At 47.7% G+C, this 24,242-nt stretch overlaps 1 protein-coding gene across 1 annotated transcript in view; it reads left to right on the top strand.

Annotated features, from left to right (window-relative positions):
- Positions 1-643: 643 nt before the first annotated feature.
- BCORL1 (BCL6 corepressor like 1) overlaps positions 644-24,242 on the top strand; it is a gene marked incomplete in the record, with an annotated part of 153,659 nt that continues 130,060 nt past the window's right edge. The window contains 2 exon segments of the mRNA XM_073598146.1: positions 644-1,288; positions 1,928-2,033. Of these exon segments, the coding sequence (XP_073454247.1) occupies positions 2,020-2,033 (14 nt within the window).

The raw sequence follows: 24,242 nt of genomic DNA, 5'->3' as shown, positions 1-24,242 counted from the left end.
TGATGAGACGTTTACCTATATATGGTCAGACTAGGAGAACACGTATCAGACTTTTCTCCACAATGTTCGGATTATGGGAGTTCGAAGACGTCGTTGTTGTACTTGATGAACCATTTGCCCATCCATGGTCAGACTGACCACCTAAGCTGTCAGATATACATTATAATTAGGAGAACGCCGTGTATCGGACAATTCGCCATAAGGTCTGTTAGCTGCAGTGAGCAGGTCATGTAGAGTTAGAAGATGCAGTTTTTGCTCTGGGTGAGACATTTGACCATCCATGGTCAAACTAAGCAGCTAAGCTGTTAGATATTCATCGTAATTAAGGGAATGGCAAGAATCTGATGTTTTGCCGTAAGTTCTGCTAGCTACCCTCAGAAGCACACCGATACATGCTAGCTCATTCCAATTACAGGTCAACTGTTATAGCACATGGGCAGCACTGGCCCATTGTGATATGGTGGCCCTTTGCACGACGTTCCCTACAGGAAGGTGCACTGTAGCGAGCATGGTACACCCGCGGTATGCGTTCCAGCCACATGGAACGGACCCAAGCCCTGACAGATAACAGAAAATATGCCTGCCCCTTTCAAGGGAGGTGACATTGCTGCAAGTCCCAGCACCTCCTCCCCTCCTCAGCTGCTTCTCCTTTCCTCTGTGCGGCCTGGGGCAGTTCTCAGGAGCCTCTGGGAGGAGGCTGCCCGGCTCTGAGCCCACAGCAGAGGGATGAGGGGGAAAAAGGGAGGAGGAGGAGGAGAGAGCTGGCGAGGGAGGGGGAGTCCCTGGTGAGTGTTGCAGGTCTTTGGAAGAGGGAGACAGGAAACAGAGCTGTGAAGTCAATAGCTTGCGAGAGAGAGAGAGAGAGAGAGAGAGAGAGAGAGAGAGAGAGAGAGAGAGAGAGAGAGAGAGAGAGAGAGAGAGAGAGAGAGAGGCAAAAAGCCTGGGGCAAGTGACAGTGAGGCTTCATCATTTTTTTTTTTCTTGGTGGGGCAGTTTTGTGGATCAGGTCAACGCAGGTCATCCTGTGACCAGGGAAAAAAACGCAAAGAGGAAGCGGCCAAGAGGCCGGTCGCCGGGAATGACAGTCGACCTAAGGGGGAAGTGGCCGCACGTTGGGGGACGTAGAGAGAGGTGCTAAGTGCTGAAGAGCACATTCTGCCGCCCCGTGACATTAGGCCTCTCTCTGGCCCCCGAGGCAACCGCAAAGGTAGACTCCAAAGAGCAGAACTTGTTGTGCTTGCCCTGGCAAAGTCTCACGTTGGATCAGAAGTTTTGGCTAACTACCTAGGTACGTCTACGAAGCCCCATTCCCCGTACGTAGGCAGGCTCGGTTTCTTGGCAGAGGGAAGAGGGTTTCATTAGTTTTTTTTTTGTGAAGAGTGTTTTATGAGCGTGCCTCGAGCCGTGCGACGGCTCGGTACGGTACGTGACTGGTTAATCTCGACGCGAAGGGGATCTGTGATGTCTGCTCCCTGCGAGGGAAGGATGTGATCAGCGTCTTGCGTGAAATGAGGGGGCAGCGGATGTGATGGATGCTAATTGCAGCGTTAAGGCTTCTGTTATGTGACAGGTGCTTACCGTGAGGACGGTTCCGACTAAAAGGAGGCGGAGGGGAGGGGGGGGTGACAGGTGCAGCGACGGGAGGCCAAGTGGAGCGGCGCGCGTCGACCGGGTGCCCCAGATACCGAGACGCGGAACTTGCGAAGGGAGGGGAAGTACGAGGCGAGCTCGGCCACGGGGGGGCAGCGTGGAAAAAATAAAAAATGTCCGGGCTACGATAGTACGATAGGAGGGCTTTGGCTCAGGCGAGGGATGCTCGCAGTCGGAGTGAGAGGCGGACGGCTCGTCGTCGTCTTTTTTTTTTTTTCCTGCGCTTGTCCTTGAAAACGATCCGCCGCTGATTTCCACAACTTTTTGGCTTTTCCAGCTTCGTTGACGCATAGCGTTCTCCAGAGAGCGGGTGAGATTTTCCTGAATTTGTGTGGCTAAATTTAGAGCTTGCGCTCCGGTGGCCGGCTGATGCCGAAGAACAGGTAACCTTAAAGGGGCTCCAGAGTGAAGATTGTTACATTTTATGTCATGAATTGATACAACTTGCTACATTTGTACATGTTTTGCTGTGTCATAGCTTCACGTCTGTAATTTGTATGAAGATTGATTCTTTCTCTCACTGTATGTGATACAGTCAAAAACCCTTTTATACGGCTGCTGAGATAAAATAATTTGCCAGGTAAAGCACAAGGTTTGACATCTGTTTATGGATACATAGATTTTTTCTTTGGTGGCCATCTATATATATATAAGTGGTGCCATTGATTACCCTTTTATATGGCTGAGATAACCTTTTTATATGGATGTTGAGATAAAATCATTTGCCAGATAAAGCACAAGGTTTGAGATCTGTTCATGGATACATTGATTCTTAGGAGTGATAGGTTTGGAGTTATATAGATGGCCATAAGAGACAGAATCTTTGTATCCACATACAGATCTCAAACCTTGTGCTTTATCTGGCAAATGATTTTATCTCAGCATCCATATAAAAAGGTTATTGACTGCCCCTCTTGATAAACAGATAGCCACCAGAGAAAGAATCACTATCCTATGTATATGACTGCTGTGATAAAATCATCTGCTAGATAATGCACAAGATTTGGTATCTCTCTCTTTCTCTCTGTATGTGTGTATATATATATCCATATCCTGACTTTGAACCTTGTGTTTTATCTGGCAAATTCTCAGCAGCAGTATATATATATATATATATAAAAAATATATATATAAAATATATATATAGCTGATATATATATATATATATATATATATATATATATATATATATATATATATATATATATATATATATATATATATCTATATCTATATCTATATCTATATCTATATCTATAGATATAGATATAGATAGATATATATATATTATAGATATAGATATATATATATATCTATATATATATAGATATATATATATAGATATATAGATATATACTGCTGCTGAGAATTTGCCAGATAAAACAAAAGGTTCAGAGTCAGGATATATATATATATATATATATATATATATATATATATCAGCAATATATATATATATATATATATATATATATATATATATATATATATATATATATATATATATCCTGACTCTGAACCTTTTGTTTTATCTGGCAAATTCTCAGCAGCAGTATATATCTATATATCTATATATATATATATATCCATATCCTGACTCTGAACCTTGTGTTTTATCTGGCAAATTGTTTTATCTCAGCAGATATATATACTGCTGCTGAGATAAAACAATTTTCCAGATAAAACACAAGATTCAGGGTCAGCAGGGATATGGATACATGGATTCTCTCTCTTGTGGCTGTCTGCATATCAAGTGTTGCAATCAATAACCCTTTACAGTATACGGCTACTGAGATAAAATCATTTGCTGTATAAAGCGCAAGATTTGGAGTCTGTATATGGATACATAGACTCTTTCTCTGGTGGCTGTCTGCATATCAAGTGGTGCAGTCAATGGCCTTTTTTTATAGAGCTGCTGAGATAGAATCATTTGCAGGATAAAGCACAAGGTTTGAGATCTGTATATGGATAAATGATTCTTTCTCTGGTGGCTGTCTGCATAATAAGCGGTGCAGTCAGTAACCTTTTGATATGGCTGCAGAGATAAAAATCACTTGCAGGATAAAGCAAAAGGTTTGAGGTCTGTATATGGATACACGATTCTTTCTCTGGTGGCTGTCTGTATAATAAGCGGTGCAGTCAATGGCCCTTTTTATATAGCTGCTGAGATAAAATCATTTGCAGGATAAAGCACAAGGTTTGGAGTCTGTATATGGCTGCAAAAGGGGGAGATTTACTAAAACCAGCCAATCAGCTTCAGCTTGTTCATTTTTACACTTTGACAAAAAAAAAGTAAAAAAAAAACTGGAAGTTGATTGGTTTCTATAAATTGCTGCTCCAGATTCTTTTTCTTGCATCTATCTATCGGTATATCAATGGGTGCAGTCAATAACCTTTTTTTTTTTTTTTTTATACGGCTGCTGAGATAAAAATAATTTGCCAGATAAAGCGCAAGGTTTGGCATCTGAATATGAATGCATAGGAGTTGATTTACTAAAGGCGAGCAGACTGTGCGCTCTGTAATTGCAGTTTTCCCCAGAGCTTAGTAAATGAGGTGACGCTTCACTTTGCAAAGAATACCCAATCACGTGCCGTTCAAGGAACTATAAAAGACAGCCTCTTTGGTCGCACATGATTGGACGATGGAAGTCTACAGACCCGCCCCCTCATTTACTAAGCTCTGGGGCAACTGCACGTGAAAAGCTGAAATGTCTATTTGCCTTTAGTAAATCCACCCCAGTGATTCTTTCTTCTGTGGTTATCTGTATATCAAGTAGTGCAGTAATAAAACTGTCACATACGGCTGCTGAGATAAAATCATTTGCCAGATAAAGCACACAGTTTGGAGTCTGTTTAGGGATACATGATTCTTTCTCTGGTGGCTGTCTGTATGTCAAGTGGTGCAGTCTATTACCCTTTTATATGGCTGCTGAGATAAAATCATTTTCCAGATAAAGAACAAGGTTTGACATCTGTATATGGCTACATATGATTCTTTCTCCAGTGGCTATCTGTATATCAAGTGGTGCAGTCTATTACCCTTTTATATGGCTGCTGAGATAAAATCATTTTCCAGATAAAGAACAAGGTTTGACATCTGTATATGGCTACATATGATTCTTTCTCCGGTGGCTATCTGTATATCAAGTGGTGTGGTGCAGTTCAATAACCCTTTTAAACGACTGCTGAGATGCAATCATTTGCAAGATAAAGCACAAGGTTTGTAGATGAACACATCGATTCTTCCTACAGTGACTGTTTACCAGGACTCGTTCACATGTGCATTGGTTTCTGAAGAGAGATCCACGTTTTGATCGCTCTTCAGCAAAACATAGTGGCAGCAGCACCTGCCTCTGCAGCTTAAGGGGGAGTGGATGGGGGGGGGGGTAAAACTGCAGCTCAACTACAGGTTTCTAACCCCCCCCCCAATCTACCAGTGTGAACAAGCCCTCAAGTGGCGCAGTCAAACCCTTTGTACTGCCGCCGAGGTAAAATCATTTGCAAGACAAAAGCACAAGGTTTGGAGTTTGTAGACGGATACGATGATTCTTTCTCTTGTGATTAATGTTTATCAGGCGGCGCAGTCATCAACCCATTTATGCGGCCGCTGAAATAAAATCATTTGCAGGATAAAGCACAAGGTCTGAAGGTCAAGCCCTTTGTTTATAAAGCCGAGAAGGTGACTTCCTCAGATACTCTCTGTTGGAGAAGTGTGAAGGTCACGTGCGTTTTGAATGGGAGGGAATGTTTATGGAAGTCCCGTTCTCTGCTTTATATATATAGACCCCGGAGTGAGACCCTTCAGATTTCGGGATAACTTCGATCCCGTCTCCAGGGGGCGCTCTCAGTCATCCGGAAAACTTGCGTCTCTAAAGTTCAATTTCGGGCACAACAAAAAAAAAATAACCGTTTCAGTGGGGCCCCCTTTCCTGCATTGCAAGGGTTGAATGCTCATTGGGCCTTGGGGGGGAGGGGGGTGGAGGAGAGGCCCCCCCCTTCTAGCAGGCCCCAGCAGGCACACAGCGGGGGATGTAACAAGAGACTCTGATGGGCACTCCTGGGTCTAAGGGGGAACTCTGATAAGCATTCATGGATGTAAGGGTGGGCTCCAATGAGCATTCATGGATGTAGGAAGAGAATCTGATGGACACTCTTGAATGTAAGGGGGAACTCTAATGAGCTCTCTTGGATGTAAGAAGAGACTCTGATGGGCACTTCTGGATGTAAGGGGGGACTCTGATAAGAATTCCTGGATGTAAGGAGAGACACTGATGGATACTCCTGGAGATATAATGGGGGACTCTGATGGACACTCCTGGAAATATAAGGGGGTGGGACTCTGATGGACATTCCCGGAGATATAAGGTAGGCTATAATGGACACTCCTGGAGATATAAGAGGGATTCTGAATGAAACTCCTGGGGATATAAGGGGGGACTCTAATGGACAACCTTTGAGATATAAGGGGGGACTCTGATGGATCCTTCTGGAGATATAAGGGGGAACTCTGATGGACACTCCTGGAAGATATAAGAGGGACTCTGATGGACACTCCCGGAGATGTAAGGGGGGATCTGATGGACACTCCTGGAGATATAAGGGGGGGGGGGGGGCTCTGATGGACACTCCTGGAGATATAAGAGGGACTCTGATGAAAACTCCTAGAGATGTAAGGGGGGCTCTGATGGACAATCCTTGACATATTAGCGGGGCTCTGATGGACATTCCTGGAGATATAAGAGGGACTTAGTTGGATCCTTCTGAAGATATAAGGGAGAACTCTGATGAACACTCCTGGAGATATAAGAGGGACTCTGATGGACAATCCTGGAGATATAAGAGGGACTCTGATGGACACTCCCGGAGATGTAAGGGGGGCTCTGATGGACACTCCTGGAGATGTAAGGGGGGATCTGATGGACACTCCTGGAGATATAAGAGGGACTCTGATGGACACTCCCGGAGATGTAAGGGGGGCTCTGATGGACACTCCTGGTGATATAAGGAGGGACTTGGCCGTAGTACTGAGAAATGTGGAATCCCCTCGTATGGACTTATTAAACATTTAACTTTTGCAGTGGGGTGGGGGATCTGCAGGGGGGGGGGGGTGTTGTACTCAGAGTTGGGCTTTAATAACTAAGTTGGCTTATTGGGATTACTTCAACTCTGCACCTTCTGCATTCACTGCTGGCCAACCCGTCCCAGCACTCCACTATGGCTACTCTGAGCACTTCCCATTATTTGGACAGTATAGAGATACAACCAGTACTTCTGGGTATGAGTAACATGAGATCAGATCCCCACCTCCCACATGGCACTGATGCTGCTTGGCCATTGGCTGCACAGATACCAGCGCTGTCACATGGGGGGGGGGGGGGGGGGGGGGGGCAGGGAGTGAACCCTCACCCCTGTGAAAGCTCTTACAAGGAGAAGTTTGGAGCTTACACCGGGCTTCTTCTTCTCCTTGCATCAAACTGAGTAAAGGGAAAGTAAGTCCAGCCAGTGCCAGACCGAGGGGAAGGCAGAAGAGGCAGCTGCCTGGGGCACTTCAGCAGGAGGGGCAAAAAGGGCAAAACCTGAAACCTACGCTGTGGGAGGGAGGGAAGGAAGGGGGAGCACACTTTGGCCTCCATCATCATCCAGAATTCAAATTCATAATTTTTTGCATAGACTTGCCCTTAAAATCTGAATTACGCCCTTCCGTTCAGTCTTGCACAGTTGTACCAGCTCCTCTCCTGCACTGAAATGTCTTACTCTGATTTTACAGCACACTGTGAGCTTCTTGCGATGTGCATTAGAAGCTGCAGTAAGCCAGATAGATGCCTCAATCCTGACGTGCCCAAAAACACAGCGGTGGGAACGGTTGTGAGTATTTTGCGGTAGATATAAATATTTTTTTTTTAAGCTGCGTTGGCTGAATTGTACGTTCCCTTATATGTGAGGACACCCCACTGCTGTAAATACAGCTGTAAGGAAGGGAAGATGACCTGCAATTGCATATCTGCATCCTTGCAGCGGTTAGTCGTCGGGATTTTTTTTGTCCTTAGAGCACCGCGGAACTGCTGATTCGGTTCTCCTCCCGGGTCTCTCTGCACATCGCAGCAAAGAGATCTGTGGTATTCATTACATTTTTGTAAATGTGATCAGTTCCATGTATATAATCCTTTAGGGTGGTAGAGCGATAGACTCCAAGCTTGCTGGAGATTCCAAATTATTAAAATGGTAGTGGAGAGAAGGACTCCAAGCTTGGTGGAGATTCCAAATAACTCAAATGGTGGTGGTGCGATGGAATCCAAGCCTGGTGGAGATTTCAAATCACTCAAATGGTGGTGGAGCGTTGGACTCCAAGCTCGGTGGAGATTCCAAATCATTTAGATAGTGGTGGAACGATTGACTTTGTGCTTGGTGGGGATTACAAATAGTTCAAACGGTGGTGGAACGACTGACTCCATGTTTGATGGGGATTTCAAGTAGTTCAAATAGTGATGGAGCAATGGACTCCAAGCTTGGTGGATATTCCAAATAGTTCAAATGGTGGTAGAGTGGTGGACTCTATGCTTGGTGGAGATTCCAGATCACTCAAATGGTGGTAGAGAGATTGAGGGCGAGGGATGCCAAGCTTGGTGGAGATTCCAAATCATTCAGATGGTGGTGGAGCGGTGGACTCCAAGCTTGGTGGAGATTCAAATTGTTCAAAAGATTGTTGTAGCCTGGTTAGCCCTGGCGGGTCCCTGGAAAAGTCAGCTTGTATAGAGTGAAAGGATGATAAAAGAAAGCTGTTGGGTATGCTCTAGACAAAGGTATCTCAACCAGGGGTCCATGGAACCCTAGGGTTCCTCCTGAGGTTGCTAGGGGTTCCTTGAGCAATGAGCAATTTCTGTCTACTGGGCAAGTTCCCGATAACACCATTGACCTTTTTGGTGTAAGGGGGAATTCTTCCCAATGACCACAAGTGTGAGGAGCATTCTTCCCACTGACCATCACACTAATGTATCATGAGTAAATATAGTCATCTATAGCAGGGATTGCCTGGGACTGAAAAGTTATTTCAAGGGTTCCTTGGTGTTAAAGTTGGGATGATATAGGCTGATATAGGTTAACATTTTCATTTGTCACAGTAAAAAGAATCTTTTAGGAGTTTACAACACGTTTCGGGGGTTATATATGGACCTCCCTTCATCAGGGCTTGGATTTATTCTGCAAAAGGAATCAGGACTAGTGGCTACTCCTGGGTTTTAATTCTTCATTCGCTGTAGCTAAAAGATTGCTCAGATAGGGCTTGTGTTTACACTTGTTGTTTGTGGGGCAGTAAAACCTGTAGGTGACCTGCATTCTTACCGCCCCTCAGCCGCTTCACCCTTAACTGCAAAGGCAGCAGCCAGGGGTCCTGTACCTCCTTAATTGTGCCGTTTTAAATGCACAGATGTGTTGAAGGGCTCTGCCAGGTAGTGAAGGCCGGATTAGGTGCAACATCATCCTCACCCAGGCCCTGCTGCCAACAAAATTAAATTAAAAAAATACCAATTGTGGAAGAGGGATAGGGGTTGGGCCAGACCCAAACAATTCTCTTTTTGGGGTAAAGGTCCGCTTTAAGTTTGGCAGCCTATGTATGTAAGGCTGAGCATGGGAGATACCATATCTGCTTGTTGTTGAACAAGTGTTGCGAGCCCTAGACTGTTACCCGACAGTGATTGCCGGGCACAGGCCGTACCCCATATGTACCCCAATGTACCCCATGCAGTACACAGCAGAGTGAAGGCCTGAAGACATTGGCAGTACTCCCTGTCCAATAATGAGCACCTTCAACTGCCTGGAAGGTTCTCAGGAGGCATGCTCAAAGCTGGAAGCATTGCTGGCTATTATTGGCCTGTTTATGGCCAAACCTAAACTGGTAATAAACATCTAAACCAGAGTATCCCAACCTTACTGAGCCCAGGGCCCAGTCAACTCTTCCAAAACCTTTCGTGTCCCAACAGAAAAAAAATGTTTATACTCACACAATAGAAGTAAAATATGTACTGAAATGCTGGAAGGCTCTGGATGAGGCTGGGTGTCACAGTGGGGTGGGGTGAAGGTTCTGGAGGGGGTTAAGGCATTCAGCTGTAGACTTGGTGGCCTTGTAGGGGATGAGGTTATAAGAAATAACTTGGGGCAACTGTGGGGGACAGGGGTCTCTTCAGGAGGCTGAGAAATTTACAGGGGCGCTGTGGGAGACTGTAGGGCCCTGCTGGAGGTTGGGGGCAATATAGGTGAGCTGGGGGCTCTGCAGCAATCTAGGGGGCACTCAAGGCCACTATGAGAGCTGGGGGGACACTGCAGGAGGTTGAGGGAACTATGGGTGCGCTGGAGGCTCTGCAGCAAACTAGGGACACTGCAGGCAACTATGGAATTCTGGGAGGCACTATAGGAGGATGGGGGAACCCCCCCCATAGTTCCCCCATCCTCCTATAGCATCCAACCCCCCTTCCCATAGTTCCCCTATCCTCCTGTAGCATCCCCCAGCTTTCATAGTGGAATTTAGTGCCCCACTATGGGAGCTGGGGGACACTGCTGGCGGTTAGGGGCACTATGGGTGAGCTGGAAGCTCTGCAGCAAGCTAGGGGGCACTGAAGGCCACTATGGGAGCTGGGGGACACTGCTGGAGGTTGGAGGAACTATGGGTGAGCTGGGGGCTCTGCAGCAAGCTAGGGGGCACTGAAGACCACTGTGGGAGCTGGGGGACACTGCTTGAGGTTTGAAGAACTATGGGAGGGGGGCTGGAGGCACTGCAGCAAACTAGGGGGCACTGCAGGTCACAATGGAATCTGGGAGGCACTATAGGAAGTTGGGGGAACAATGGGGGGGGGGGCTGGAGGCTTTGCAGCAAACGAGGGAGCACCGCCGGCCACTATGGGAGCTGGGGGACATTGCTGGAGATTGAGGGAACTATGGGGGGGTACTGGTGGCTCTGCAGAAAACTAGGGGGCACTCCAGGCCACTACGGGAGCTGGGGGACACTGCTGGAGGGTGTGGTCACTATGGGTGAACCAGGGGCTCTGCAGCAAGCTAGGGGGCACTGCCGGCCACTATGAAATTATCGGAGGCACTACAGGAGGTTGGGGAACTATCGGGGGGTGCTTAAGGCTCTACAGAAAACTAGGGGGCACTGCAGGTCACAATGGAATCTGGAAGGCACTATAGGAAGTTGGGGGAACAATTGGGGGGGGGGGGACTGAAGGCTTTGTAGCAAATGAGAGGGCACCACAGGCAATTATGGAAGCTGGGGGGACACTGATGGAGGTTGGGGTCACTATGGGTGAGCTAGGGGCTCTGCAGCAAGCTAGGGGGCACTGCAGGCCACTATGAAATTCTGGGAGGCACCATAGGAGGTTGGGGGAATTATGGGGGGTACTGGAGGCTCTGCAGCAAACTGGGGGGGGGGGCACTGCTTGAGGTTGGGGGCACTATGGATGAGCTGGGGGCTCTGCAGCAAGCTAGGGGGCACTGCAGGCCACTATGGGAGCGGGGGAATGCTGCTGGAGGTTTGGGGAACTATATGGAGGGGGGGCGCGAGGCTCTGCAGCAAACTAGAGGGCACTGCAGGCCAATATGGGAGCTGGGGTACACTGCTGGAGGTTGGGGGCACTATGGGTGAGCTAGGGGCTCTGCAGCAAGCTAGGGGGCACTGCAGGCCACTATGGAGTTCTGGGAGGCTCTATAGGAGGTTAGGGGAACTATGAGGAGGGGGGGACTGGAGGCTTTGCAGCAAACTAGGGGGCACTGTAGGCCACTATGGAAGCTGGGGGACACTGCTGGAGGTTGAGGGGGCACTATGGGGCACTGCAGACCACTATGGAATTCTGGAAGACACTATAGGAGGATGAGGAATGCCCCCCCCCCCTCCGCCCACAGTTCCCCCATGCTCTTATAGCATCCCCCAGCTCCCATAGTGGACTTTAGTGCCCCCTAGCCTGCTGAAAAGCCGTCCACTTGCTGCAAGTCCACTATGGGAGCTGGGGGACACTGCTGGAGGTTGGAGGAACTATGGGAGGGGGGGCTTGAGGCTCTGCAGAAAACTAGGGGGCACTGCAGGTCACAATGGAATCTGGGAGGCACTATAGGAAGTTGGGGGAACAATTGGCGGGGGTTGGCAACACTGCTGGAGGTTGGGGGCTCTGCAGCAAGCTAGGGGGCACTGCGGGCCGCTATGGGAGCTGGGGGACACTGCTGGAGGTTGGGGGCACTATGGGTGAGCTAGGGGCTCTGCAGCAAGCTAGGGGGCACTGAAGGCCACTATGGAGTCCTGGGAGGCCCTATAGGAGGTTGGAGGAACTGTGGGGGGGGGGGGGACTGGAGGCTTTGCAGCAAACTAGGGCACTGCAAGCCACCATGGAAGCTGGGGGACACTGCTGGAGGTTGAGGGGGGCACTATGGGGCACTCCAGACCACTATGGAATTCTGGAAGACACTATAGGAGAATGAGGGAACCCCCCCCCCCCCATCCTCCTATAGCATCCCCCAGATCCCATTGTGGACTTTAGTGCCCCCTAACTTGCTAAAAAGCTGTCCACTTGCTGCAAGTCCATTATAGGAGCGGGGAGGACACTGCTGGAGGTTAAAGGAAATATGGGAGGTGGGGCTGGAGGCTCTGCAGAAAACTAGGGGGCACTGCAGGTCACAATGGAATCTGGGAGGCACTATAGGAAGTTGGGGGAACAATTGGGGGGGGGGACGACTGGAGGCTTTGCAGCAAATGAGGGAGCACCACAGGCAACTATGGGAGATGGGGGGACACTTCTGGAGGTTGGGGTCACTATGGGTGAGCTAGGGGCTCTGCAGCAAGCTAGGGGGCACTGCAGGCCACTATGAAATTATGGGAGGCACTATAGGAGGTTGGAGGAATTATGGGGGGGGGGGGACTGGAGGCTCTGCAGCAAACTGGGGGGACGGGACACTACTGGAGGGTGGTGGCTCTGCAGCAAGCTAGGGGGCACTGTAGGCCGCTATGGGAGCTGGAGGATGCTGCTGGAGGTTTGGGGAACTATGGGGGGGGGGGGCTGGAAGCTCTGTAGCAAACTAGGGGGCACTGCAGGCCACTATGGAAGCTTGGGGACACTGCTGGGGGGTCAAGGGAACTATGGGGGGGGCGGGGGCAGAGACGAAAAGGAGGCTTTGCAGAAGACTAGGGGGCACTGCAGGCCACTATGGAATCTGGGAGGCACTATAAGAGGTTGGGGGAAATATGTGGGGGGGGGGACTGGAGGCTCTGCAGCAAACTAGGGGGCACTGTAGGCCACTATGAGAGCTGGGGAACACTGATGGAGGTTTGGGGAACTAATGGGGGCTGGAGGCTTTGCAGCAAACTAGGGGCACTGCAGGCCACTATCGGAGCTGGGGGGACACTGCAGGAGGTTAGGGGATCTAGGGAGGCGAGGGGGGGGGGGACTGGGGGATCTGCAGCAAACTAGGGGGCACTGCAGGCCACTGTGGAATCTGGGAGACACTATGTGAGGTTAGGGAATCTGCAGCTGACTGGTGGCCTAGAAGGAGGGAGGCCACGGTCTGGTGGTTGTTCCTTCCAGGCCACCAATCAGCTGTAGATCCCCTAACCTCCCATAGTAATATGATTTGCTATGTGATGCAGAAACCTCATAAAGTAAATATGAAAAAACTTCCTTTACCTTCCCGGACTGAGCCTTATCCTCCTTATCTTGTGTCTCACCTGCCCGCCCTCTCAGACACTGCAGCTCACAGCGTCTAGTCTTTTACTCCCCAGCTTGACTGTCCCTGGCCCGCCGCCTTTCATTCATTGTATTTCAGTTCTTTAAATCATGGAGGCATTGCATCACATATGGGGCATTACCCATGCAACGCAGCCGTCCAAGGAACGCCCACTTCTCCAGACTGCACCCACCCTTCAAGGCATTCTGATATTTGCATAACACCTCCCATAAGCCAACCCACTGCTGAGGTCACGAGGCAGGGCTCTGCAATGTTTTCACCCTGCTAGGCCCCTCCCACCAGCCACAATGTGCCTGCATTGCATAGAGAAGCACAGAGACCAAGTGACCACATCACTGCGCCTAAAATAAGGTGCGCAATGAAAACGGAAAGGTTTTGTTTAGAAATATCATTAGCAGGACGATGAGGAGGAAAAGGAGGGCAAAATATAAGCGACGTAAACCTGAGCTCTAAGCCCCATGTTACGATGGGTGCATCACAAGATGGGCGTGAGGATTTATAGCAGCGTGGCAGAGATGCATGGAAGAGGCCCCATGCCAAGTGTTGGCCAGAGCGCTGATGGATGCCGTGTGCCGAGAAGGATCGGTATTGTTCCAGCGGTGGAGCTGGCAGGCATTGTTAACGCCGAGGGCTAATTGCTGATATTTATTTCAACTAGATGCGTTTCTAGCAAAAGGAGCTTTGAAGGAAACGTAATGCAGTTAGCGGGGGGGACAGGCAGAGACGCTCGGTGCAGCAAAGGTCGGAGCGTGATGTAATGAACGCCTTTTTTTTTTTTTTTGTTCCGCTCTCTTTGCACTGAGAGCTCCATAATAGTCAGCGCTTGCTGAGAAGGAATGGGGATTCCTTGATTTACAGCAGCCACTTCTTCCAGAGCAGGGATGCGGGCACGGCGCAGACTGCTGGGACCGAGGAACAATAATGATACGCGCCGTGCTTACCATAACGTCACAGCATACTGCTCAGGAATAGGGATCAGCAATAACGAGAGTTTGTGCTTTTCCCTGCCATTCTGAAAAACAATTGGGTAGATTTCGAAGAAATTGCGCCGATTTGGCAAATTGACACTCAAGCCAAAAGCAACGGCATATTTGCATACTAAATGTCATCCAATCTTGGTTTAGATCTACTTTACCATAACATAACATGTAACACAGGGGCTGAAATACAAGAAAATGGCACCTCTCCACACACTTGGCATATAGTAAATATATAGTAAAAAATGGCTCTAACTTGGTCTCCAACCAGTTGGAGAACCCCCTCTAACATGTTTTGCCCAGTGGGGGCTTAATCGTAAAGGCTTCTACAATTAAGCCCCTACGGGGGCCAAACATATAAGACGTAGTTCTCCCATGGGTAGGAGACCAAGCTGAAGCCATTTCTTACTAAGAGGAGTTCACTATATGCCGAAGCAGTGTGTATGGACTGGCACCATTTTGTTGTAGTCCTGTATGTATCTGACGAGACAGTTTCAGCCCAGCCAACACCTGCAAACTGGGTGCGAGGACCATATGACAAGGTCCGGTGGGCCAGTTTTGGCCCATGGGCCTTGTGTTTGACATATGTGGTATAGCCTAATGCCTGTGGGAAGTTAAGGGACCTAAGGAAGGGGGTCTTTCTCTGGCCAACTTCCTAAGGCCATCACAATAATGGCATTTGTTGATATAGCCTAATTCCCAGGGCATTAAAGAGGCCTCTATGATTAAGCCCCTACTGGGCAATACATGTTAGAGGGCTTCTGTGTTTACAAGTGACAGTGGGGAGCGGAGGGTGAGAGCTGGAGGTGGCAGAATAGAGTTCCGCCATGTTCCAGGTACAAAACTGGGTGCGAGGACCACATGACAAGGCCTGGCGGGCCAGTTTTGGCCCATGGGCCTTGTGTTTGACAAATGTGGAATAGCCTAATGCCTGTGGGAAGTTAAGGGACCTAAGGAAGGGGGTCTTTCTCTGGCCAACTTCCTAAGGCCATCACAATAATGGCATTTGTTGATATAGCCTAATTCCCAGGGCATTATAGAGGCCTCTATGATTAAGCCCCTACTGGGCAATACATGTTAGAGGGCTTCTGTGTTTACAAGTGACAGTGGGCAATGGAGGGTGAGAGCTGGAGGTGGCAGAATAGAGTTCCGCCATGTTCCAGGTACAAAACTGGGTGCGAGGACCACATGACAAGGCCTGGCGGACCAGTTTTGGCCTATGGGCCTTGTGTTTGACAAATGTGGAATAGCCTAATGCCTGTGGGAAGTTAAGGGACCTAAGGAAGGGGGTCTTACTCTAGCCAACTTCCTAAGGCCAACACAATAATGGCATTTGTTGATATAGCCTGATTCCCGGGGCATTATAGAGGCCTCTATAATTAAGCCCCTACTGGACAATACATGTTAGAGGGGATTCTCTCATGGGTAGGAGACAAAGCTGAAGCCATTTTTTACTAAGAGAAGTTTACTATATGCAGAAGCAGTGTGTGTGGACAGGCGCCATTTTGTTGTAGTCCTGTATGTATCTGACGAGCCATTTTCAGCCCAGCCAAGGCCTGCAAACTTTGTGGCCAGTTGGCTGGGCTGACAGATTGGGGCATTTGAGCAGTATCAATCTTATTTGGTTTTTGGTCTACAGGGGCTGAAATGCCTATGTTTCCTGGAGAAAATGCTGCTGCAGATTTCATCAACTGATGCTTATACCAAGAAATCCTAGGTGTTTGGTCACATGATCTCTGCTGAAGGGGAGGGTCCGCTAACCTGAACTTTCACCAAACCCTAAAGCAGCTATCACATGACCATGTTACCAGGTCTTCACACATGTGGCAAGCACTGAAGCCACAATTTCTACCGTTAAAATATTTTTGTCCTTCTATTGCTCCTTTATTTATCTAACCAGATTAGGCTGTTAATATAACTTGGTGTTGTAAAGTAACTTGGTGTTACTAGTTGAGGCCCAATTTCAAGCAGAACCGTGAGATAATAGTACAACGTTAAAATTACAAATTCCTGTCCTTGATAATATGGTACCACAAAAAAGCAAAACTTAAGCTACTTACCAAAACAACTTGTTTGACTAGCCAATCACACAGTACTTTGTATAGTCTTCCATAGTCAAAAGCTGGTGGCCAGAAGGTAGAATCTAGTTTTAGTCAAATGCGGTGGTCACGTGATGTGTTGTAATGCTACAAGCCATGGCATTCTTTGATAAAGTGTAATGCCCAGGGGAGGTCGAGGCAAGACTGGAAGGTGGGCTTTTACTAATTAGACTCCCAATAATGGCGTTCATCGATATATTCTAATGCCTGGGGGAAGTTGAGGGAGCCAGAAAAGAAGGCCCTCTGCTGGCTTACCTCTCAAGTCCACCATAAGGATGGCATTCGTTAATATTGTATTGTCCAATGCCTGTGGGAAGTTGAGGGATTCAAGGAAGGGAGCTATTTGCTAGCTACCTTCCCACGCCCACAATTTCAATGCCATTTGTTAATAATGGCATTTGATGATATAGTCTAATGCCCGGGGGATGTTGAGAGAGCCAGGGAAGGAGGTCTTTTGCTGGCTTACCTCCCAAGTCCACCATAATAATGCCATTTGTTGGTATATTCTAACGCCCAGTGGATGTGGAGGGAGCCAAGCAAGGTGGCCCTTCACTGGCTAACTTTCCAAGTCTGCCATAATAATTCCATTTGTCCATTTTCCATTTGTTGGTATAATCTTTCCAAGTCCACCAAAATATTGGAATTTGCTAATACTGTATAGTCTAATGTACGTGTCAAACACAAGGCCAATTCATGTGGCCCTCGCACCTCTCCTGCAGCTGCGGCAACCTCCTCATTTCTGCCCTCAGCTTGTCTTAGCAGATGGAAGCAGATAGGAGGACATAACTCCTCCTCCAGATCCTGTCCATGCAGCCACGGAGAGGCTCATCTCTGCTCCCCACCCCCTTCCCATCAAAAGTCAGCAGCAGAGAAGAGAACTCCACCTACAGATCCTGCACTAGTCTGTGCAGCTGCAGAACCCCTTTGTTTCCACCTCCCCTGGTCTCAGCACTTAGCTGACTCTAGCCCTCCCTTGGTCCTCCTCCTGGACCTGCGCTTTCTGCTTCCCAGCTCCGCCCGCAGCTTCTTCCCAGAAGGAGCGCATAATAAGGGGTGTGTACTGTGGTGAAAGGGAGGGTGGGGACCTCTTGTCTTCTGATGGTGTGTGGGCTCTTGACATCTGATGTAAGGTGGGAGGGGGTATTCTGGACATCTAGTCTTACAGGTACATCCAGCCCTTTGAGGGCAACCATAATGCTGATGCGGTCCACAATGAAATTGAGTTTGACGCCCCTGGTCTAATGCCTATGGAAACTTAAGAGACCCAAGGAAGGGGGCTTTTCACTGGCTAAAGTCCCAAGTCTGCCATATTGATGGCATTTGTTGATGTAGTCAACTAGGGAGGAGGCCTTTCACTGGCTAAACTCCCAATTCTGCCACAATAATGCCATTTGTTCATAAGGTCTAATGCCAGAGGGAAGTAAAGGAAGCCAAAAAGGAAAACTTTAACTGGCTAAACACCCAAGTCCACCATAATGGTGTCCCTCAAAGGATTTGGACCGGGATCCTTGTGGGCCACCAGTAAGACTAAAAGAGTTGAAGCCATTTTTTCATGGTGTTACTGGACGATGTACGTTTTTTTTTCTTTTTTTTTTTTAACCAAGGTTCTGGCAATGGGTATCATTTTCAGCTGCTGTAAATTTTATTACTAAGGTTGGCTATTATGTCTTGAAATGTTTATGAAAAACAGTTATTTTTCAGCTTAGAGTCCTAGTTACAAATTTGTGAACTGAATTTGTCGTAAATAAACCACAACCAGAAGCACACGTACATGACTTCAGAGAAGATTTAAGCAATGCGATTATGATAAGGGACTCAGAAGTGTGGAGTTGAGCAACAGAGACCAGCATGATAGCAGATCACTGTGGAGTAAAGGAGTTTATGGTTTAAATTATGGAAATGTTATCATAGCGTAACGTCTTCATAAGCAATTGAGAAATAAATTGGCCTTGCGTTTTTTAAAATAAGCCAGAAGAAATGATTGTCATTTGTATTGGTCGATAAGGAAATGATCTTCTTTATATGGCCAAAGATATGTGGACCCCCCCTCCAAAATATGGTGTTTCCAATAAAGGGTGCTGTTAATACAAAGATATATGAGACAACTGAGCACTTCCAATCTTGTGGTAACAGTTTGGGGAAACCTCTTTTCTGTCCCAAAATGACTGTGTACAAATTCAGCTTCATAAGGACATGGTTTGACTAGTTTGGTGTGGAGGAACTCAAGTGTCCTGCACAGAGCTCTGACCTCAACCCTACTGAACACCATTGTGATTTACAGGAACACCGGTTCTCAGCCAGGTCTTATCATCCAACACTTTTGGAATGAACTGGAATACCGATTCTGATCCTGGTCTTCTCATCCAACATTAATACTTGACTACACAAATGTTCTTTTGGCAAAATGGGCACAAAGCCCTAGAGACACATTTCAGAATCTCATTGCCAAACTTTACAGAAGAGTGGAGATCTTGCAAAGCGGGCAAACTCCATATTAATGTCCATGGTTTTGGAATGGGATGTCCAAAAATCTAATGTCGGGGTGATGGTCGGGTGCCTACAACTTTTTCCAGAAGCCAGTTTGGGGAAAACCCTTTGCTGCTCCATTATGATTACAAAGTCAGCTTCATAAGGACATGGTTTGACTAGTTTGGTAGTAAGGAACTCAAGTGTCCTGCACAGAGCTCTGACCTCAACCCTACTGAATACCCTTTGATGAACTGGAACTCCGATTCCAAGCCAGGTCTTCTCATCCAACTTGGCCTCACAAATGTTCTTTTGGCTCAATGGGCACAAAACTCTACAGACACATTCCAAAATCTCATGACCAAGCTTCCCAGAAGAGTGAAGGTGTTATAACTGCAAAGAGGGCTAACTCCATATTAACCGCTTTCCCTCCAACGTACGGACATATACCTCCTCGGATGGGAACGGTGATATCTCGGTCATGGCTATAGCAATGATTGAGATATAATTTTTTGATTCCAAGCCAGGTCTGCTCATCCAACACTTTTGGGATGAACTGGAACACCGATTCTGATCCAAGTCTTCTCATCTAACATCAATTCTTGACTTAACAAATGTTCTTTTGGCAAAATGGGCACAAAGCGCTACAGACATACTCCGAAATCTCATGGTCAAACTTTCCAGAAGAGTGGAGGTCTTGCAAAGAAGGCAAACTTCATATTAACACCCATGGTTTTGGAATGGGATGTCCAAAAATCTAATGTAGGGGTGATGGTCCGGTGTCTACATCTTCTACCAGGAGCCAGTTTGGGGAAAACTTATTTCTGTCCCATTATGACTGTGTACAAAGTCAGCTTCATGAGGACATGGTTTGATTAGTTTGGTGGTGAGGAACTCAAGTGTCCTGCAAAGAGCCCTGACCTCATCCCTAACTGAACACCATTGGGTTGAACAGGAACACCGGTTGTGAGCCAGGTCTTCTCATTCAACATCTTTAGGATGAAATGTATCACCAATTCTACTCCCGGTCTTCTCATCCAACATCAATACTTGACTTCACAAATGTTCTTTTGGCAAAATAGGCACAAAGCCCTACAGACACACTCCAAAATCTCAAGGCCAAACTTCCCAGAAGAGTGGAAGTCTTGCAAAGCGGGCAAACTCCATAACAATGCCCATGGTTTTGAAATGGGATGTCCAAAAATCTAATGAGGTGGTGATGGTTGGTTGTCTACAACTTCTTGCAGGAGCCAGTTCGGGGAAAACCCTTTTCTAATCCATTATGACTGTGTACAAAGTCAGCTTCACAAGGACATGGTTTGACTAGTTTGGTGGTGAGGAACTCAAGTGTCCTGCAAAGAGCCCTGACCTCAACCCTACTGAACACCCTTTGACGAATTTCAATTCCAAAACAGGCCTTCTCATCCAACATCAATACTTGGCCTCACAAATGTTCTTTTGGCTCAAAGGGCACAAAGGCCTACAGACACATTTCAAAATGTCATGGGCAATCTTCCAAGAAGAGTGGTGTTATAACTGCAAAGGGGACTAACTCCATATTAACCGCCTCCCCTCTGATGTATGGACATATACTGTACATCCTCGGCTGGGAATGGTGATGTAGCTGTAGCAACGATCGAGATATCATTTTTTCGATTCCAAGCCAGGTCTTCTCATCTTACACTTTTGGGAAGAACTGGAATACGGATTCTGAGCCAGGTTTTCTCATCCAACAACAATACTTGACCTCACAAATGTTCTTTTGGCTCAAGGGGCACAAAGCCCTACAAACACACTCCAAAATCTCATAGCCAAACTTTCCAGAAAGCTGGAGGTGTTGCAAAGTGGGGAAATTCCATATTAATGCCCATGGTTTTGGAATGGGATGTCCAAAAATCGAATGTAGGGGTGATAGTTGGGTGTCTACAACCTTTTGCCCATATAGTGCGGCCTATATGTGTATAACGACTGGCGCGAAATCCATAATGTGGAGTCATGTATTATAGATAATGATCTGTGGTAGAACATTGTTGCCATCTGCCTAGGATTACCAACTCCTCCAGACATGCACCAATCAAGGCATTTTGATATTTGTATAACTCCTTCCAAGAGCGTTTGGGGAAACCTCTTTTCCGTTCCAATATGACTGTGTACAAAGTCAGCTTCATACAGACATGATTTGACCAGTTTGGTGTGGAGGAATTCTACTGTCCTGCATAGAGCCCTGACCTCAGTCCTACTGAACACCATTGGGATGAACTGGAACTTCGATTCCGAGCCAGGTCTTCTCATCCAACATGACCTCACAAATGTTCTCTTGGCTCAATGGGCACAAAGCCCTACAGACACATTCCAAAATCTCATGGTCAAGCTTCCCAGAAGAGTGAGGGTGTTGTAACTGCAAAAGGGGTGACCTCCATATTAACCGCTTCCCCTCCACCTTACGGATATGCATTGTAGGTCCTCGGATGGGAATGGTGATATCTCAGTCATCGCTACAGCAATGATCGAGATATATCTATTTTTTTTGGTGCCAACGATTCCCTACAAAGTAAAAGTGATCAGAGCTACTAAGCAGCCACTCGATCACTTTTACAGGCGGCGGAAGGGGGGACCCCCACCCTCCCACCGCTGCCTTTACCGGGCTGCATCACTGGCCGGTAACAGTCCAGTAAACCAAGAACCAAAACCGGAAGTGGCGAAATCCTCATTGCTTCTGGTTTCTGAAGTCACACAGAAGAGGGCCGGGAACTTCCGTTTCTGCCACTCTTCTCAGAGAATGCAAGGGAGGTGGTCGCTTCCTTACCGGGCTCCCCCCCCCCCCCCCCCATCACTTGGGGATTGATCAGCTGCTTTGGAGGCTGAAGAAGAGGTGATTGCGCCATACATGTGAGGTATCACTGCAAACATCAAAGCGAGAGCAATAACTCTAGCTCCAGACCTCCTGTAAAACTCTTAACTGGCAACTTGTAAAAGTGTTTAAAGCATCGCCTATGGAGATTTTTAGGTACCGTCGTTTGGCGCCGTTCCACGAGCATGCGCAAATTTAAAGCATGACATGTTTGGTATCTATCTACTCGACGTAACATCATCTTTTATATTTTACCAAACAATTGGGTATTATATTGTGTGTTTTTTTTTTTTTTTTACATTAAAATGAATTAAAGTGTATTTTTTCAAGAAAAATTGCATTTGAAAAAACCAATGTGCAGATATCATTTGACATAAAAAATATGCAACACCCACCATTTTATTCTCTAGGGCCTCTGCTTAAAAATATACATTGTGCTGCTTAGGGGTTCTAAGTATTTTTTCCAGCTGATTTTTACTTGTAGAAGTGTCAGAATTGGCCTGGACTGGAAGTGGTTTTGGAATGAGATGTCCAGAAAGTTGGGGCCTATTTGTGTATGAGGACAGCCAGGCAATACATAATGTGGGGTCAGTGCCGGGACAAAGTCATCTAGAGCCCAGGGGGCCAACATGCTAAATTGCATGCCCCCCCAAAAATAAAAAAATTACCCCTTCCTAGCACAAATCCTCTACCCCTTAAATCTCCCCCCCCCACTCCAAATCCCCCCTCTCAGCACAAATTACCCTCCCCAATCCCCCATCCTAGCACAGACCCCCCCCCCCCCCAAAAAAAAATCCCCCTTCCTAGCACAAATCCTCTGTCCCGAAAATCTCCCCTCCGAGCACAAATTCTTTGCCCCCCCCACTCCAAATCCCCCATCCTAGCACAGACCCCCCCCCCCAAAAAAATCCCCCCTTTCTAGCACAAATCCTCTACCTCGCAAATCTTCCCTCCGAGCACAAATCCTCTCCCCCCCACTCCAAATCCCACTTTCTCAGCACAAATTACCCACCCTCAATCCCCCATCATAGCACAGATCCCCCCCCCCCAAAAAAAATTCTCCTTTTCCTAGCACAAATCCTCTACCCCTCAAATCTCCCCTCCGAGCACAAATCCTCTCCCCCCACTCCGAATCCCCCCTCCCACAATCCCCCATCCTAGCACAGATTCCCCCCCCAAATAAAAATTTCCCCTTTCCTAGAACAAATCCTCTACCCCTCAAATCTCCCCTCCGAACACAAATTACCCTCCCCCAATCCCCCATCCACAGATCCCCACCCCCCTCCCCCCAAAAAAGAATTTCCCCGTCCTAGCACAAATCCATTGCCCCTCAAATCTCCCCTCCGAGCACAAATCCCCCTCCCAATCCTAGCACAGATCGCCCCCCCCAAAAAAAATTCCCCCTGCCTAGCACAAATCCTCTACCCCTCAAATCTCCCCTCCGAGCACAAATTCTCTCCTCCCCACTCCAAATCCCCCCCCCTCCCACAATCCCACATCCTAGCACAGATCCCCGACCCTAAATAAAAAATTCCCCCTTCCTAGAACAAATCTTCTACCCCTCAAATCTCCCCTCCGAGCACAAATCCTCTCCCCCCACTCCAAATCAACCCTCTCAGCACAAATTACCCTCCCTCAATCCCCCATCCTAGCACAGATTCCCCCCCAAAGAATAAAAAATAAATTCCCCTTTCCTAGCACAAATGCTCTACCCCTCAAATCTCCCCTCTGAGCACAAATCCCCCTCCCACAATCCACCATCCTTGCACAGATCTCCCCCCCCCAAAAAAAAATCCCCCTTCCTAGCACAAATCCTCTCCCTCGAAAATCTCCCGTCCGAGCACAAATCCTCTCCCCCCACTCAGCAGAAATTACCCTCCCAAATCCCCCGTTCTAGCACAGATTCCTACCCCCCACCCAAGAAAAAAAAATTCCCCCTTCTTAGCACAAATCCTCTACCCCTCAAATCACCCCTCCGAGCACAAATTACCCTCTCCCAATCCCCAATCCTAGCACAGATGCCCACCCCCCTCCCCAAAAAAAACAAATTCCCCTATCCTAGCACAAATTCATTGCCCCTCAAATCTCCCCTCCGAGCAAAAATCCTCTCCCCCCCCCCTGCACAAATTACCTTCCCCATCCTAACACAGATTCCCCCCCCCAAAAAAAAAATTCCCCCTGCCTAGCACAAATCCTCTACCTCTCTAATCCCCCCTCTGAGCACAAATCCTTTCCTCCCCACTCCAAATCCCCCCCTCCCACAATCCCCCATCCTAGCACGGATCCCACCCCCCAAAAAAAATCCCCTCCTAGCACAAATCAATCCTACTAGCACCAATCCCTGTCCCAAGAAGCATTTCCCCATCTAGCACAAATTCCCTCCCCCCTCTCAAATCACCACTTCTAGCACGCCGCACCTCCTCAAACTTCCCCTCCTAGAACAATTCTCCTGTCGAGCGCCCCGAATTCCCCCCCCCC

Source organism: Aquarana catesbeiana, linkage group LG09 (genome assembly GCF_042186555.1).
Source record: "Aquarana catesbeiana isolate 2022-GZ linkage group LG09, ASM4218655v1, whole genome shotgun sequence".
NCBI classification, from domain to species: domain Eukaryota; kingdom Metazoa; phylum Chordata; class Amphibia; order Anura; family Ranidae; genus Aquarana; species Aquarana catesbeiana.
Note: the sequence above shows the minus strand (reverse complement) of the source record. Positions and strands in the feature narration are given on the sequence as shown.